This window comes from Xenopus laevis, chromosome 8S (assembly GCF_017654675.1).
Source record: "Xenopus laevis strain J_2021 chromosome 8S, Xenopus_laevis_v10.1, whole genome shotgun sequence".
Lineage (NCBI taxonomy): Eukaryota > Metazoa > Chordata > Amphibia > Anura > Pipidae > Xenopus > Xenopus laevis.
Window position 1 is genome coordinate 27207562 of NC_054386.1, and position 15458 is coordinate 27223019.

Consider the following 15458-nt stretch of genomic DNA (forward strand, 5'->3'; position numbering starts at 1 on the left):
CTAAACAAACATTCTGCCCTAACGCCAAGTTGCACCAATCATTTATAGGGGCAGAGGCATTGTAGTGGTCCCATTATCCCTGCTGCTGTTATAGGTGCTGTTGGTGTATTACTGAGCTTCCCGACACTCTTCCTACATACAGCTGGTGCTTTGTGTGGCATTGGTTTGTTTGGAACCCTGGGCAGCTATTTCCCCTGTTAGGGTTGGCTGCCTCTTCGGGCTCCTCATTGGCTATTTTGCAGCCAATCGTTGAAGTTTAATTGGGGCCACATTTGATGGGTGTTCCAGATATTCTGTGGTTCAATGACTAACCAAACGTGGATTTCACATGACTATAACCATTTCATTAGATAAAGACGCGCAAGCCAAACGTTGAACCTCAAACAGTAAACCAAATATTAAACCAAATATTCTTGCATTGTATGCATATACCAATAATTATCTCATCAAAATTCTACAAATGGCCATCAGTACCTCCATCTACTTGCTTCTAGTGGTCCTATCAATACAACCAGCTTACCCTGCACCTTGCTAATCACTTGGGCTGCTTCACAAAACCAGAGCAGAATTTCTATTACTCCTAAGTCTGACAAATACTTTAAGTTCCTCACTACAGCTTTAAAACATCATTAAAGGGGAAGTTCACCTTCACATTTACTATGTTATAGGTGGACCTGTTCTGAGGCATTTTTAATAGATGATTTGGTTGGTTTTTGAATGACAAGCCTTCCTAAATTGGCCTGCAGCTGAAAATAGCTGGTTGTCAGGGTCACTGACCCCAGTAACCCCAGTTTTATTGTTATTTTTTGGTTTCCTATTTTTTTTTATTGGTTGCTATGTTAATTATCTCCTAGCAACCAGATAACAATTGAAATTAAATTCCAGGCCTTAGAGCTGCCAAACTAAAAATGTAAATGATTTAAAAACCACAAACAATAAAAAATAAAGATCAACTGCAAGTTGTCTGCTGTCTACAACATGGTGCATGGTGAACAAAAACCCCTTTAATGCTACAACACATATTTGGTTGACTGTGCCTAATTTCAATCCCAGAATATAATACAAAATATAATCTGACTCTTCTCCTTGTTGTAATACATTGAGAGTAGTATTACTATACTTTCATGCCAGTAGTATTATAGCAGTCATGTCTGTTTTGAATTAGTAGTGTTTTTTAAAATGAATGAGAGGATCTTTCCACTCTGCAGATGATAAAGACTCCATCCGTCATCTTAAAGAGGGATGCTGGGAGTTATAGTTCTTTTAACTCTGCAGAGCCAAAGAGACATATCCCTACACTATCTCGTCAACAACACCAACAGATAGAATTAAAAAAAAAAAAGCGGAAATGGTCAGTTATATTTTAAATAGCAGCCCAATGCATGTGTTAAGTATCCTACTATAAAGAAGGATTTAGGGTCAATGGTGGCCCCAAAGGAGTCAAACTAAGCAACTATAATCTTTCTCTTAAATGATCCCTTTAAAACAGGGATGCCCAAGATAGAGTGTGATCTAGCTGTAGACTTTGAGCTGGCAATGGTGACCAGTGTATGTGTCTTCTTTTGGTACAATACAGTTAAGTAAGATTCCATTAGAGGCGGTGGAACCTGATGAAATGACTTCTCTATAAGTAGGGCCTACCTTGCTAAAAGTGTGGGCACCCCTGCTTGAAACATTACCCTTGATTCAGCAGCAAAGTGAAAGATAGGGCATCAATGAAAAGGAGAATATTAGCAAGCAGGTAATGTCCAATCCTGGTGAATGGAAGGGTCAGAGCATGAATATTAAACAAATATGACTTCTTCCTGTACACAAAAAAAACAAATAAGCTACAAAACAAGAGAAAAACATAAGAGAAAAAGAATGTAAAGCCCCAATGATTGTGCAATCACATAATATCATCCAGGAGGTTCGGGCTGGCCACCCAGTCTAGGGTCCTTGGCTCTGAAGCTGCCATGATCATGCACATAAACTGTTTCCCAGTCCTCCTGTCGATGGGATAAATGGTGGTGGGTGTGAACCTCTTGTTGTTCTCCACAAACTCACACATCTGCTGGTAGATTTTGGGATATTCATGGCGAAGGAAGACACCTCTTATTCTAAGCTCCCTTTGGATATGAATGAAGCAAACCTCCCTGGCTTTCCTCCCTTCTTCTCCCTCATTATCCAAATTGGCTGTACCAGGAGGAGGGGTTAGGATCAGTGTCTCCATGTCCTTTTCCTTTTTTGTGATCTTCCTCTCTGGGCTAGATGAGGCTAAGGCTATTTTGGCATACTTACGGACAGTGGGAATATGGTGGGCTCTGGCAGAGAGGCGGTCAGAGCCCCCTTGTCCCACTGCCACAGTTACATTCAACAAAAAACATTCCTCAGGGTCAAATTGGTTGCCAACTACCTGCAGTTCCTTGGCATGCTCTCCCAGGTTGTCCGAATAGCTCTCTAACTCCCTCAGAGACAAGTAGGTGGGGGACATCAGCAAACCTTCCAGGCCCAGTTGGAGAAAGTTATCTGCAGAACTGGGGTTAGGAAAACCTAGAAAGAGCACGCCTCTACCCCGGGAGAGGTACCCAACCTTGGCAATACGAGAGAAGGCTTTGTGCACCCCTGTATTCTCTCTGCAAAACGTTAGCACATGGCGACAGACGCTGCCCATGCAACCATAGATACAGCTCTCTTTGTGGATGTCCCAGTCCTCACGGCGACAGTTGCGGGAACAATAGTAAGTGTAGCAGCTATGGCAGGACTTGAAGTAAAGGCAGGCATTGAACATAGTCTCTGTGCGCCTGCACTTGGCATTTGAGCAAGTTAAGAGGTCATCCTCATCTGCGCTAAGATCCGGTGAGCAGTCTTCAAGCGGCTTGTGGGGGCCACTCACTGGCACCTCTGGGAATGTCTCTCTCCTATGGCCTTGATGGGATTTTGGAAATGTTGGTGTTGGCTGTTCCTTTAGGGGCCTACTCTGTAGAAGTTGTGCCGTTTGCCCATAGTGTTCTGTTTTCCTTGGGAGCCCTATCATATCTTCCTTAATTAACTTTCTCAATTGGTCTGCAAGGGCATCTGATTCACTTGGGCGGCGACTTGATGGTGGCTTGTAGTCTATGACCAGATCTGCAATTAGCTCATCCAGTTGCTCCAGGCTGCGGTGCCGGGCGGATCTGCTTGGCATCTTCTCTTTGGTAGGATAGGAAGGGTGACCTTGGTAAGCTGGTGGTGTGACACTTGAGTCTATCACATCCCAGCTGGCAGACCTCATCTCAGCCCTTCCAACCCCATTTGCCCTTAAGTCATTATCTGTAATAGTGATCTCAGGGGTGACAAACCATGAGCGCCCCATTGTGTACCGTCCACCTTCTGTATGAACCTTCTCCACTATAGAATTCTCTGAAAGGGATAGGGCAGCATAGCGTTTAGGGGAGCAAGAAAGATTAACAACCACAGGTTGGCGTCTGTCATCGGGAGATAAGGCACGTCGCTCATGGCACAGCAGGTTCTCATAACTTTGGCCACGCGCAAGCAGGGCATCTTTGCGCCCGCCAGGGTTTAAAACATTGTCCCAAGATCTGGAATAGCTTCTGGTGTCTGTTCCTAGTCTCTGCTGGTTCATGCTGTATGATGCATGCCATGATGATAGCATTGCCTCCCTTCCAGATGACTGAGAGGGAAAAGGTGATATTGGTATGGTTGGGTATGGGACTGGGCCCTGATCTGGAAAATACCAATTGGTTAATTGGAGGGGTTGGGAGGTCCTTGGGTAGGGATATGTCCTGGTGAGGGCCTCCCTTTCTGAATACTTTGCAATATCCTCAGCAAAGTAGTGTTTGGCAGCTGAAGTCTGAAGCGGATACAACCTGGGGTCCTCTACGTACAGTGTTTTAGCTGAAACTGCACGAGGAGGATAATAACAGGCATCCTCGCCATAGAACGTCCTTACTGGTGCTTCCTGAATAGGATACGGTCTGGGCTCCTCAATATAATAAGTTCGAGGGCCAGAAGGAGGCTCCTCAGGGTAGTAGTTGTGAGTAGCGACTGCAGGGTAAGTAAGACAGCCTCTGTTTTTGATGGAAATATTTTGGGTATAACTGCCGTCATCCTCTGTATAGAAGTAGGAGGCTGGAGTGGGGCTACTACCATATTGCACACAGTCTCTGCTGGAGTAATGTGTGAAGTCCCTTGGGGAAGCAACACTTTGGTTTGGGACACCTCTAAAGTCTGTGGTGTACATCTCGCCCCCTAAATTACAGGGAAAGTGTGTAATCCTGTGGTCCCCACTATAGGATTCACTCGGTGTAGGGGTCCGAGACACAGATATAAGCCTTGCAGCGGGAACTGCTAAGTTCCTGGGTGTGCTTGGTTGCCTATTGCAATTTGGTGCCTCCCCCCAATTCTGACTGGGCTTGGAGCTGTGTGCGGCATGCTGCAATACGGCATCATCTGGCTTGATATCTATTCTGCACCGGACATGAGGGCTAGAGATTGGCTTTGCCCCCTGACTTTCCTCCATGCAGTTGCTGTTGATACAAAGGGGAGAAATCCGGCTTGCAATGTTGCGCTGCGGCTGCAATTTTATTGGGTGGACTTCATTCATGAGTGCCTTGGCAGGAGCATAGCTGACTTCCCTTTTGGGGGAGGCTACAGATTTCTGTGGTTCCCTGGAATTCCGGTTAACCTCTCTGCCCCTTCTGGTAGTCGGAGGAGGTGATTGAGAAGATGACATTTGTATAGGGACTGAGGTGAAAGCAGTTTTGACCCTTGGCGCACTTTTGGATCGTGGCCTTCTCCTTGGTTCTTTCGCTGCTTCCTTCGAGGTGTCTCCCCCTTGAGATATACATCTTGTGTCTGACTTCATGGAGGCCTTCCTGCCCACCGGCTGAGAAGATGGTTCAGGGGTGTCTGCCCTTTTCTGGCTTCTTCGCTGAGAACGTTCCATGCTTGACATGTTGGTCAAGTGTTCATCCAAGGCCTCGAGAAAGTCAAAGCTGCGGCAGTGCCTCTTGTTGAACTGTTGCTGGTGAGTCTCCTTGTGGTTGGACATAAAGCTGTCACATTTTGTGGCGGCTTTGTGGATAGGAGAATCAGCTTTCAGGGTTACCTTAATATCTTGATACACTGTAGACACTAGTATATCAGGTGGGTCGGTTCGTGTCATCTTAGAGAAAGCGGACTGCTTTGCTTTGCCTTTAGTTCATGTCATCGTGGCCATCCTGCAAAGGAATAAGAGGCTGTGAGTGGTCTTTCCAATAACCCAAAAGTATATTGACGGTACCCTAAAGACCCCTCATTCCTCTTACTGTACTGGACAGGAATCCCTGAGCATTATAACCCCCAAGTCACCATAGTATACAGGGCACAGTAACCAAAGGGAAGAGGGGCTTGTCCATTTAGATCTTATTGCATGAAAGCAAGACAAAAATCAATGCACCTATCCCCAATGATTTCCCTCGTATCCTCTTATTAATGGAGCAGCTAGTAATGGTAAGCCCATTAACTCTGGTGGCCTCTAGAGTAGATAAAGCATAGGTGCTACCCACAATTTCTGGGCGCAACAGGTATGCCTTAGTGCGGAGAGGCCACATTTTCTGGCAGGTTTAGGGCTTTGCTGCATATCATGTGGATTTTATACCAAATCTTCATTACGGTGCAAACTGAGAAATCTTATGTCTTACCCCAGGTTGCCGGGTATCTGGTATTTTTATCACAGGAAATTGCTTAGAAGGGACATGTTTATTTGTGCACCCGGGACAACAAATTTCCATGGAAATCCCAGGGCTTTAATCTGCAGAGAAAGAGGTTAGGGCCTCTGCCTGACTCCAGCATCTGGTTGCCAAGGAAACCCTCGGCTATGCCTGACAGCCTGAGCTCCATCACTTAACCGGGTCACATGTGGTAAATCCTAGGCTGTGCCAATAATAAACGGTCAAGCAAAAGGAGATCTTTATGTTAGATTAAAGGGGAGGTTGGCCCTGGAACTGACTTTTATAATATACTACAGATTTGCAGTTCGGTTTCTTTATTTTGTGTTATGGGACCTAAACTGCAGTCTGGTTGCTAGGGTCTCTCATCATAGTAACACTGAGGGGGACTGGAAGATGAATATGAGGAAGAACAAGAATCAGAATACACCAACATTTTGACCTCATACATAAGCCAGGTAGCTTCACCTAAAATACCCAGACCCCCCTCAAAGGTGGGTGTTCATTCGTCAATACCAGGTTAAATTGCCTTCAGAAGGTGGGGGGCAGCATGCCAAATAGAAATTCACATATTCAGTCCATACGACCATAGCACACTGACAAACAGGTTTCTGTTGCGTTTCAAGTGTTTTATTGGCTCATTACAGTAGAAAAAGGCAACGTTTCGGGCCGCACAGGGCCCTTTATCAAGCCTCTCTCACACAGGGGTTGAGCACTTCATTATCGTGTGGAAAAATAGAAATTCACAGACATCTCTGATCCATTTGAATCTTGGTTTTTAAAGGCCCCAGCCGTTATCTTCTGCTACTGTACAGGGAAAGATCACCAGCTGCCGAACTACAACTACCAGCATTCTCTGGCAAGAGAGGGAAGGCCGTGGGATGGTCGAATTTAATTTCAGCCACGACTGTGTTTGTAAAGCCACATGCTGTTTGAAGTGTATCAGTGGGTGCACCTGTAAACTCTCCCACGCTGTCGGCTCCTGACTGGCACTAGGTGTTACTCTGAGATACCAGGAGTGAACAGGGTAACGAGGCACCATCTCAGCTCGACTAATGGCTGCAGTAGCAGCTGGCGATTGGGTAGGGCAGAAAGGGCATTCACCCTGGGCCTTCTTGAATCAGATGGGCACATATTAGGATTGTTATATAGCAGCTGCTACTCTCCAGCTCTCTTCATCTGCAGCCCCCCTGCATCTAAGCTGTTGGGATTTGCAGGCATAGATTGGACACCTCTGATTTATGTAATAAATGACATTTGCTGTACAGCGGTCCTATGAGTATAGAGAGAGAACTCGATCTAGCACATTATCCCCCCTCACATAATTAGCCTCCGAGAGAGAGAGAGAGAGAGAGAGCACACGCTGTATCCCCCCGTGTCCCCTAGTTTCCCAATGAAGTCATTAAACATGGCTGAAGAGGCAGTCACACACATAGAGATGCCAGTCAGCCTGATCCCAGCTGCACATCACACAGCCCCCAACAGCAATCCTCTGATAATCTCCCCCATGCACTGGTACCCCCATCCTCCTGCTGCATCCTCCCACAACCACCATTCCGTGGCTGCAGCCCCCCCCCCCAGCTGCTTCTCCCTTACCTGCCCCTCCACCTGCATCAGCAGCATCCATCTGCCCCATCATAACAGCACCCTTACCCCGACACTGCCAGCTTTCTCCTTTCTCCATCCTTGCACTGAATCCTTGAGCTGGGAGGGCATAGGGCATTACTGTGCTTGTGCAAGGACATCCGTTACATTGCAGGGGGGAGCCCCATTCACACACGCACACTCAGCCCCCACCCTGAGCCCCAGGCAGGTACCTGTTAGCCACTCAGTTCTCCTTAGCAGAAGATACTAGTTTTACTTTAAGCATCAGGATTGCCTCTGCTGGCCACACTCAGATGCAGCCTTCTCTTAAAGTCACAGCGCTGCCTGCTGCAACTGACAGCCAGCCAACAGATGGGCTATACAAAATGAAGCAAGGGTGGGAGTCAGGGGTCAGCAGCTTTAATCCTTGCCTGGCATATAGCTACCCCCTTGTCAGTGATACTAGCCCTCTTACCGTTTTTACCTAATATCATGGGACACTGCCTTTATTTATTATAATATTGGTACTGAATGTACCTAACTTAATTATTACTAAACAAAAACAATTCACCGACACCGATATATAAGGATATCATAAACCACTTAAGAGTTCCATGACCATATATACGGGTCGTAGTCTCATAGAACTCCAAGGTGACATATAATATCCTCATATTTTACAACGGGGTACATTATTAAGTATAATACACAAGTTTCAGTGAGTCGTGTGACAGATATAATCAGTGCAAAGTAGTACTGCTTGACAAAGGGGCTTGCCCCGAAACGTTGCACTTCCGGTAATAAAACTTTGCAAGGTGTTCACCTGCATTCACAGCTTGTGTGTCAGTGTGCCTTTTCTTAGATATAATCAGTGAGCACCGATTATAGCCAATGACATCACTAAGCACAGTTTAAAAGGATATAATTGGCAGGATTTCTATGGCTCTTGTGTAGTTTAAGTATATTAACTGGAGCATGGGGATAAATGCTTGTGCACAGGAACTTACAGCTTTTTTTGTTCTAAACCATTCTTGAACATATATGTAATTTATACCTGTAATTAAATGGCTGAGATTTGTGAAAAGTGTAGTACAGGTATTGTGTTGCATTAATTATACATTCAGATGTCTCCCTTTTTTAGGGATAGCTTTCTGTGTATCATGGGAGTTGCCATAAAGCTTATTGTGTGCTCAGAACTTTCCTTCTCTGTATATTTGTATTTATACATATGTGAGGAGGCAGGTGCCATATTGATTCCCTTAGACAGTACAGTATGAGGGTATAACTTATTGTGTGCCCAGAACATATGGAAGGAGGTGCCATATTGATTCACTTAGACGGTACAGTATGAGGGTTTAGCTTATTGTGTGCCCAGAACATTCCTTTTCAGCATATTTGTATTTATACATATGGGAGGAGATGCCATATTGATTACCTCTTAGACTGAGGGTCCCCAACCTTTTATACCCGTGAGCAACATTCACATGTAAAAATAATTGGGGAGAAACACCATCATGAAACCTGCTGCTGAGTGGTGCAAAATAAGGGATGTGATTGGCTATTTGGTGGCCCCTATGTGGACTGGCAGCCTACACGAGGCTCTGTTTGGCAGTACACCTGGTATTTACTCAACCAAAACTTGCCTCCAAGCCAAGAATAGAAAAATAAACACCTGCTTTGAGGCCATTGGGAGCAACATTCATATGGTTGGTGAGCAACATGTTGCTCAGGAGCCACTGGTTGGGGATCACTGCCTTAGACAGTACAGTATGAGGGTATAGATTAACATCATTTGCCCACCAGGCGGTGCTGCTTCATGTAAAGATTCTGTTTTTACCTTCACAAAGGAAACAGCTTGGATTGTCAATATTCTATAAGCAACTATAGAAATGAAAGCTTTCCGTATGTGTTTTTATTGAACATTGCTCTTTGATTATATATACGTAAGACCAGGACTGGACATGGGACTGATCTGTTCCATTCATGCTGGCGCCGTAGGAGGCAGAACATGGATTAAAAACATCTCGTACCCGTGACAAAACAGCGAGGCAACCAATCCGGACAGGTGGGAAACGGAAGGCCAGGACTTGGAACTCGTGTTTACTCACACTCAGCTTCTGTTCAACTATTCAGCCTGGGCTTTGGTTTCCATGGTAACCTTTATTTTTTGGATCCATTCCTCATTAGATTCTTACTGTAGTTTTTAATTCTCTCCTCTGTCATTTATATCAGGCCTTGCATCTTACAGTCTTGCAGCACAGGCAGGACTTAACAGAGCTTGCAGGTGGCTAACACTATGGCCCCCCATATAGTATATGCACATAATGTAACCATGTAATATATAGGCACAGATATACCCCCATCTTTCCCCCTGTCACCCCCACATCATATATGGACATAATGTAACTGTATAATATATAGGCACAGATATACCCCATCTTTCCCCTGCCCAGTGACAACCCCATATCATATATGCAAATAATGTAACTGTATAATATATTGGCACAGCCCCCCATCTTTCCCCTTTCACAGTGACACCCATATCATATATGCACATAATGTAAGTGTATAATATGTAGGCACAGCCCCCCATCTTTCCCCTGTCTCAGTGACACCCTCATAGCACATAATAGCAGTGTAGAATAGATGCAATCTGATCAGCATATTAGTATTTAATGTTGTACAGGAATCAAACAGTATGCCAATGAACAATCTGTTACACGAGGATCTACTTTATTTTTAATTGAATGCTCAAGGTTGTGTTTTCAGTCACCCCAAAAACTGCAGGGTGCAAAAACAAGTGAGCAATGTAGGGTGCAATGACTGAACTCTCCATTAAATGGGAAATGCTCTCTCAAAAAACATCTCCCGAAAACGAACAGCCTAATGGTTTTACAGGAATCCAGAGCCTTCAGTCTCTCCATGGCTAAAGTCAGGAAGAGACCCTTTGTCCCTGACCCCGAGGTCGGCCAAAGCTTTACTCAAGGAACTAGACCTCCCCTAGGTCTTCAGGGCCTTCAGCAGCCCAAATTCCCAATAAAAAGTATGTAGAAAAAGTTGCAGTACACCTGTAATTTAGGGGCTTAGGTCACAAATGGTGACTTGGGGAGACATTGCTATCATACCGGTTCCATTTTTCAGATTCGACATAGTAACGTAGTAGCTGTGGTTGAAAAAAGACAAGGTGAACCTCGGTCATTTCCACCGCTTGTGGCACAAAATTCCACAGCTTCCCAGCTCTCACTGCACTGGTATTTCTTAAAGGGTAAGAAGAGTGTTATACTCATTATGTGGCAATTCCAATGCATTTTATGGATCAGAGATAAAGGATAATAGAGGTATTATATGTACTTACCGTAAAATCCTTTTCTAGTAGGCCCTCCTGTTACTGTAGACGTATGGGTTATGTGTAGGTTCACCTCTGGAGGCAGGACATTAGAATTGGTCTCTTGGCCCCTCCCTGTGGTTATATAGGCTGGCTCCACCTTTGTTTTAAAGCTTAGTGAGGTGATTAGGAGACAGCAAGTAGGAAAGAAGGTCAAGAGACAACAGTATGGAAAGTAACATATATATTTATAAAAAAAATTTCACCCATACTAAAATCAGCTTGGTTGGGACTTACTGCACTGACAGTTCGGGCCTACTAGAAAAGGATTTTACGGTAAGTATAAAATAACTCTTTCTCTAGTCGGCCCTCCTGTCAGTGCAGACGTATGGGGACGTCCAAAAGCTGTTTATAAAAGAAAAATAGGGTGGGAAGGCTGACCCTCCATTATATCAGTCATTAATTTATGCAACTACAGCTTGTAAAACGTTGCAGCCAAAACACGGCCTGTGTGGATAGAAAAACATGTAACTGGTAAAATTTTATAAAAGTGTTGGGTGAAGCCCATATGACTGCTCTACATATCTGTTCTGGTGTAGCCAGGTTTTGCAGGGCCCGGGAAGTACTTTGTGCCCTCGTAGAGTGGGCTGCCACTCGGAATGGTGGTTGCTTGTTCCTGAGGGTATAGACCATGTTAATGGTCTCCACTAGCCATCTGGCAACAGTTCTTTTGGACACTGCTAGGCCTTTGTGTGCTGGGGAATAGGACACTAAAAGTGAGTTTGAACTACGAAAAGCAACCGTCCATTTCTTGTATATTTTAAGTGCCCTGACAACATCCAACTTGTGTAACTGTCTTTCATTATTGTTAGTCCGATTTGGACAGAAGGATGGAAGAACAATTTCCTGATTGATATGGAACCTCGATACTACTTTTGGTAGAAAGGCAGGTACTGTCCTAAGCACAACCTTGTCGTTGTGGACCACAAGCCATGGGTCTTTATGTGACAATGCTGCCATTTCGGATACTCTTTTTGCTGACTTAATTGCAATAAGAAAAGCAACTTTTAAGGTCAACCATTTCAGGTCACAGGTATGGAGCAGCTGGAATGGTGCCTTTTGAAAAGCTGACAGTACTAATGTTAAGTTCCAGGGAGGCGTCGGGTCCCAAAAGGGGGGTCTGATCCGCAGAGCTCCTTGTAGAAATTGTTGGATATCTGGTTGTTCTGCCCATTTGAAGTGGATTAATACTGATAAAGCGGACACTTGAGATTTTAGTGTACTAAGTGCTAATCCTTTTTCGAATCCTGCGGATAAAAAGTCAGTCATGACCTGTGGCATAATGTCTTCCCAGGAAAGTTTTCTGTCGTTGCACCAGTCTAGGAAGGTTCGCCAGACTTTGCGGTAAACCTTTGCCATAGATGCCTTCCTTGCCTGGAGAAGAATGTTTATCACTGGTGGAGAAAAACCTCTGTTGGACCACAATTGGGTCTCAAATGCCATGCTGTTAAACGGAGCATGGCCAGGTTGGGGTGTCCGATTGGACCTTGTAGCAGTAGAGGTAGTTTCCATGGTTTGGAAATGGACATCAGGTCTGTGTACCAGAGTCTGTTGGGTCAGTCTGGTGCAGTATTGTGGTCACTTTTTCCTGTTTAATTTTGGCTACCACTCCAGAGGGGGGAAGGCATACACTTTATAGAAATTCCAGGGAATTGCTAAAGTGTCTATGAAGGCTGCCCCTGTGTCTCTGGTCCTGGAGCAGTAGCATGGGACTTTGAAATTGTGTCTGGGTGCCAAGATGTCTATATCCGGTATATTTTGTGAAAGATGTCGGGATGGAGGCTCCATTCAACTTGGTCAATTGTTTGCCTGCTGAGGAAGTCTGCTTCCCAATTGAGTACCCGGGGTATAAAGACAGCTGATATGGTTGGTACATAATATTCGGCCCAAGACATAACCTTCTCTAGCTCCCGCATTGCTGGTTTGCTGTGGGTTCCTCCCTGTTTGTTGACGTAGGCCACAGCTGTGACATTGTCTGATTGAATTCTGAGTGGTTGTGCGCGAAGTAGGTTGGAGCAGCCTTGAAGAGCTAGCACTATAGCCCACAGTTCTAGCACATTGATTGGTAAGCGGGTCTTGTGGGGACCCATCTGCCTTGTAATGTATGAGACTGGCATACCGCTCCCCAACCGAAAGTACTGGCGTCAGTCATCACTACAATCCAAGTTACAGGAGCCCAACTTCTGCCGGCATTTAGGTTTGCTCGGACCGTCCACCAAAGGAGACTGTCCCTTGTCTGGGTGAGTAATGGGATGATTTGCTGAAGATCCTGATGATCTTTGTTTCAGTACTGCAGAAAATTGGTCTCAAGTGAAACCTGTCGTACTGAATGGCCTCTAGTGCCCAGTTGTAGGCAGTCGGCTGCCGTAACTATGGATTTTCTGAGAAGACTTGTGCAGTTGATTATGTTTTCTACTTTGGTTTTTGTTAACTGTACTGTCTGACACCTTGAGTCGAACTGCAGCCCCAGAAATTATATTTGTTGGGAAGGTAGTAGTATGCTTTTCTGGTGGTTGATTAACCACCCATGTTGTTTCAGGACCTGTAAAGTTAAAGTAGTGTCTTTGGTTGCCTGACTTAGTGATTGTGCTTTGAGCAGTAGAACGTCTAAGTACAGTAACACATGGACTCCCATTGTCCGCAAGTGAGCTACCATTGGTGTTAGTACCTTTGTGAACACTCGTGTTGCTGTGCAAACTAATTGGAAGTGTTGATCTCCGACTGCAAACCGGAGGAAGATTTGTGATTTTGGATGCATGGAAACGGAAGATACGCATCTTGTTGGTCGATCGATGTCAGGAAGCATTCGGGTTCCGTGAAGGCTATTGCTGACCTGATCGACTCCATCTTGAATTTTTGGTTGTAAATTCATTTGTTTAGTTGTTTTAGGTTGAGGACAGGGCGATAAGTCCCTTCTTTCTTTGTTACCAGAAAAAGGTTGAACCCTTTGAATTTTTGATTTTCTGGCACTGGGGTGATGACGCCTGCCTCTTGAAGGGATACTACTGTTTGGAGTAGGGCGTGTCGTTTGAATGGTACAATCGATGGGACAAACCTTCTTGGAGGGATAGTGTTGAAATTTATTCTGTAACTCCTGTTGAATAATTTTGAGAACCCAGCCGTCTGTTCTGTGCATTTCCCAGTAGTCGGAGAATCTGGACAAGCGACCCCCTACCCTGGGTTCTGTTGTGGTTGGTCAGGCTGAGGTTGGTTTTGTGGTGGGAACTTTCCTCTGCCTGCCTGGTTGTTGCCACTGTTGCCTAGTGCGTCTAGCATTTTGATCTGGATTGGTGGTACGAAAGGTGGCTGATCTAACGGAACGAAAATTACAATTTGGTGTTGACCATGTTCGCCTAGTGGTCGGCCTGTGTGGTTGGTCCATCCATGCCTTTTTTTCCTGGTGGAAGGATGGTACTTTTCCCTCCTGTAACCCCTGTGATAATTTGTTTGAGATCTGGTCCAAACAACGATTCCCCTGTATAGCGTAGGCTCAAAAGTGTATTTTTTGAAGCTGTATCTCCTGACCAGTGTCGTAGCCAGAGTGCTCTTCTGGCCACTACTACATTGGCCGTATATTTTGCGGCTAGACGGACAACTTCTAATGCTGTGTCAGCTAAGAAAGAAATAGCAGTGTTAAAGGAACAGAAACACCATAAAATGTAAGTTTTAAAGTAATGAAAATATCATGTACTGTTGCCCTGCACTGGTAAAACTGATCTGTTTGCTTCAGAAACACTACTATAGTTCATATAAACAAGCTGCTGTGGAGCAATGGCAGAAATTGAAAAACAGCTATATGGCACAGGATAACTAATGGACAAAACGGCTATATGGCACAGGTTAACTAATGGATAAAAGATAACACCATTAGACAGACAGAGCTTATTTACTATCTGCAGTGTAACCTGAGCATTTTCTACTTTGAATGGCTGCCCCCATTACTACACAGCAGCTTATTTATATAAACAATTGTAGTGTTTATTAAGCAAACACAGCAGTTTTACCAGTGCAGGGCAACACTGCATTATATTTTCATTACTTTAAAACAGTTTTATTTTTTGACATTACTGTTCCTTTAAGCCAATTGAAATCCTCGGCCAGTTCCTGAGCAGAAACTGGTGGGTTGTGAGTCATCTCCTGTGCCCAGTGTTTGGCTGTGCGGGTTAAGTCTGCTGCTACCGATGCCGTACGCAGTAGTGCTCCTGTTTGAGTGTATTCTCGTTTCAATACCTTATCTGCTTTGGATATTGTAACAGTCTCATCCTTGATCTCTAAAGTTTCCATCATCTCCCTTAGTAGTTTTCTGGCAATATCTGGTTTGGCAAAAGTGGTTTGTTCAGAATCTGATTCGCTATGGGTGTCAGAATCTATTTGTTCAGAAGCCTGTAATTCAGTTACTTAAATTGCAGCAATATTAGGCCAAGGTTCAACCTCACAGTCAGAAATGTCAGGTAGGGATCCCTGTGCCTTACGCTTGGTGGGCTGTTGATGAGGTGTGGAAGGTTGGAAAGCAGTTTTTATCTCTAAAAAATATCTGACCTGTGTTGGGAGTTGTGGTGTGGCTATTTGCTCTGCTCTATTGGCCCTCGCAGGGGTAACATTGACCTCCTTAGATTGTGATTCCTCATTACAATGTACTTGCACAATAGCTGAGTTAGGGTCTACTGTAATCTCCTGTGGAGATAGAATTGGTGGTTCAGTAGGTTTACAATCAAAGCAATATGTTGATTCAGAATTTCTGACAGAGTGTTTACACTTTCTGCATTTTGCCCCCTTTTCAGGTCTCTTAGTTGACCTCT

The 15458-nt window shown here is 44.7% G+C and overlaps 1 protein-coding gene across 1 annotated transcript; it reads right to left on the reverse strand.

Annotated features, from left to right (window-relative positions):
* Positions 1-986: 986 nt before the first annotated feature.
* ajm1.S (apical junction component 1 homolog S homeolog) lies at positions 987-7554 on the reverse strand. The gene is made up of 2 exons (XM_018232514.2): positions 7344-7554; positions 987-5201 (listed from the first exon to the last, which is right to left on the reverse strand). The coding sequence occupies exon 2, from the start codon at positions 5144-5146 to the stop codon at positions 1889-1891; it is 3258 nt and encodes a 1085-aa protein (XP_018088003.1). The 5' UTR covers positions 5147-5201; positions 7344-7554; the 3' UTR covers positions 987-1888.
* Between the last annotated feature and the right edge of the window lie 7904 nt (positions 7555-15458).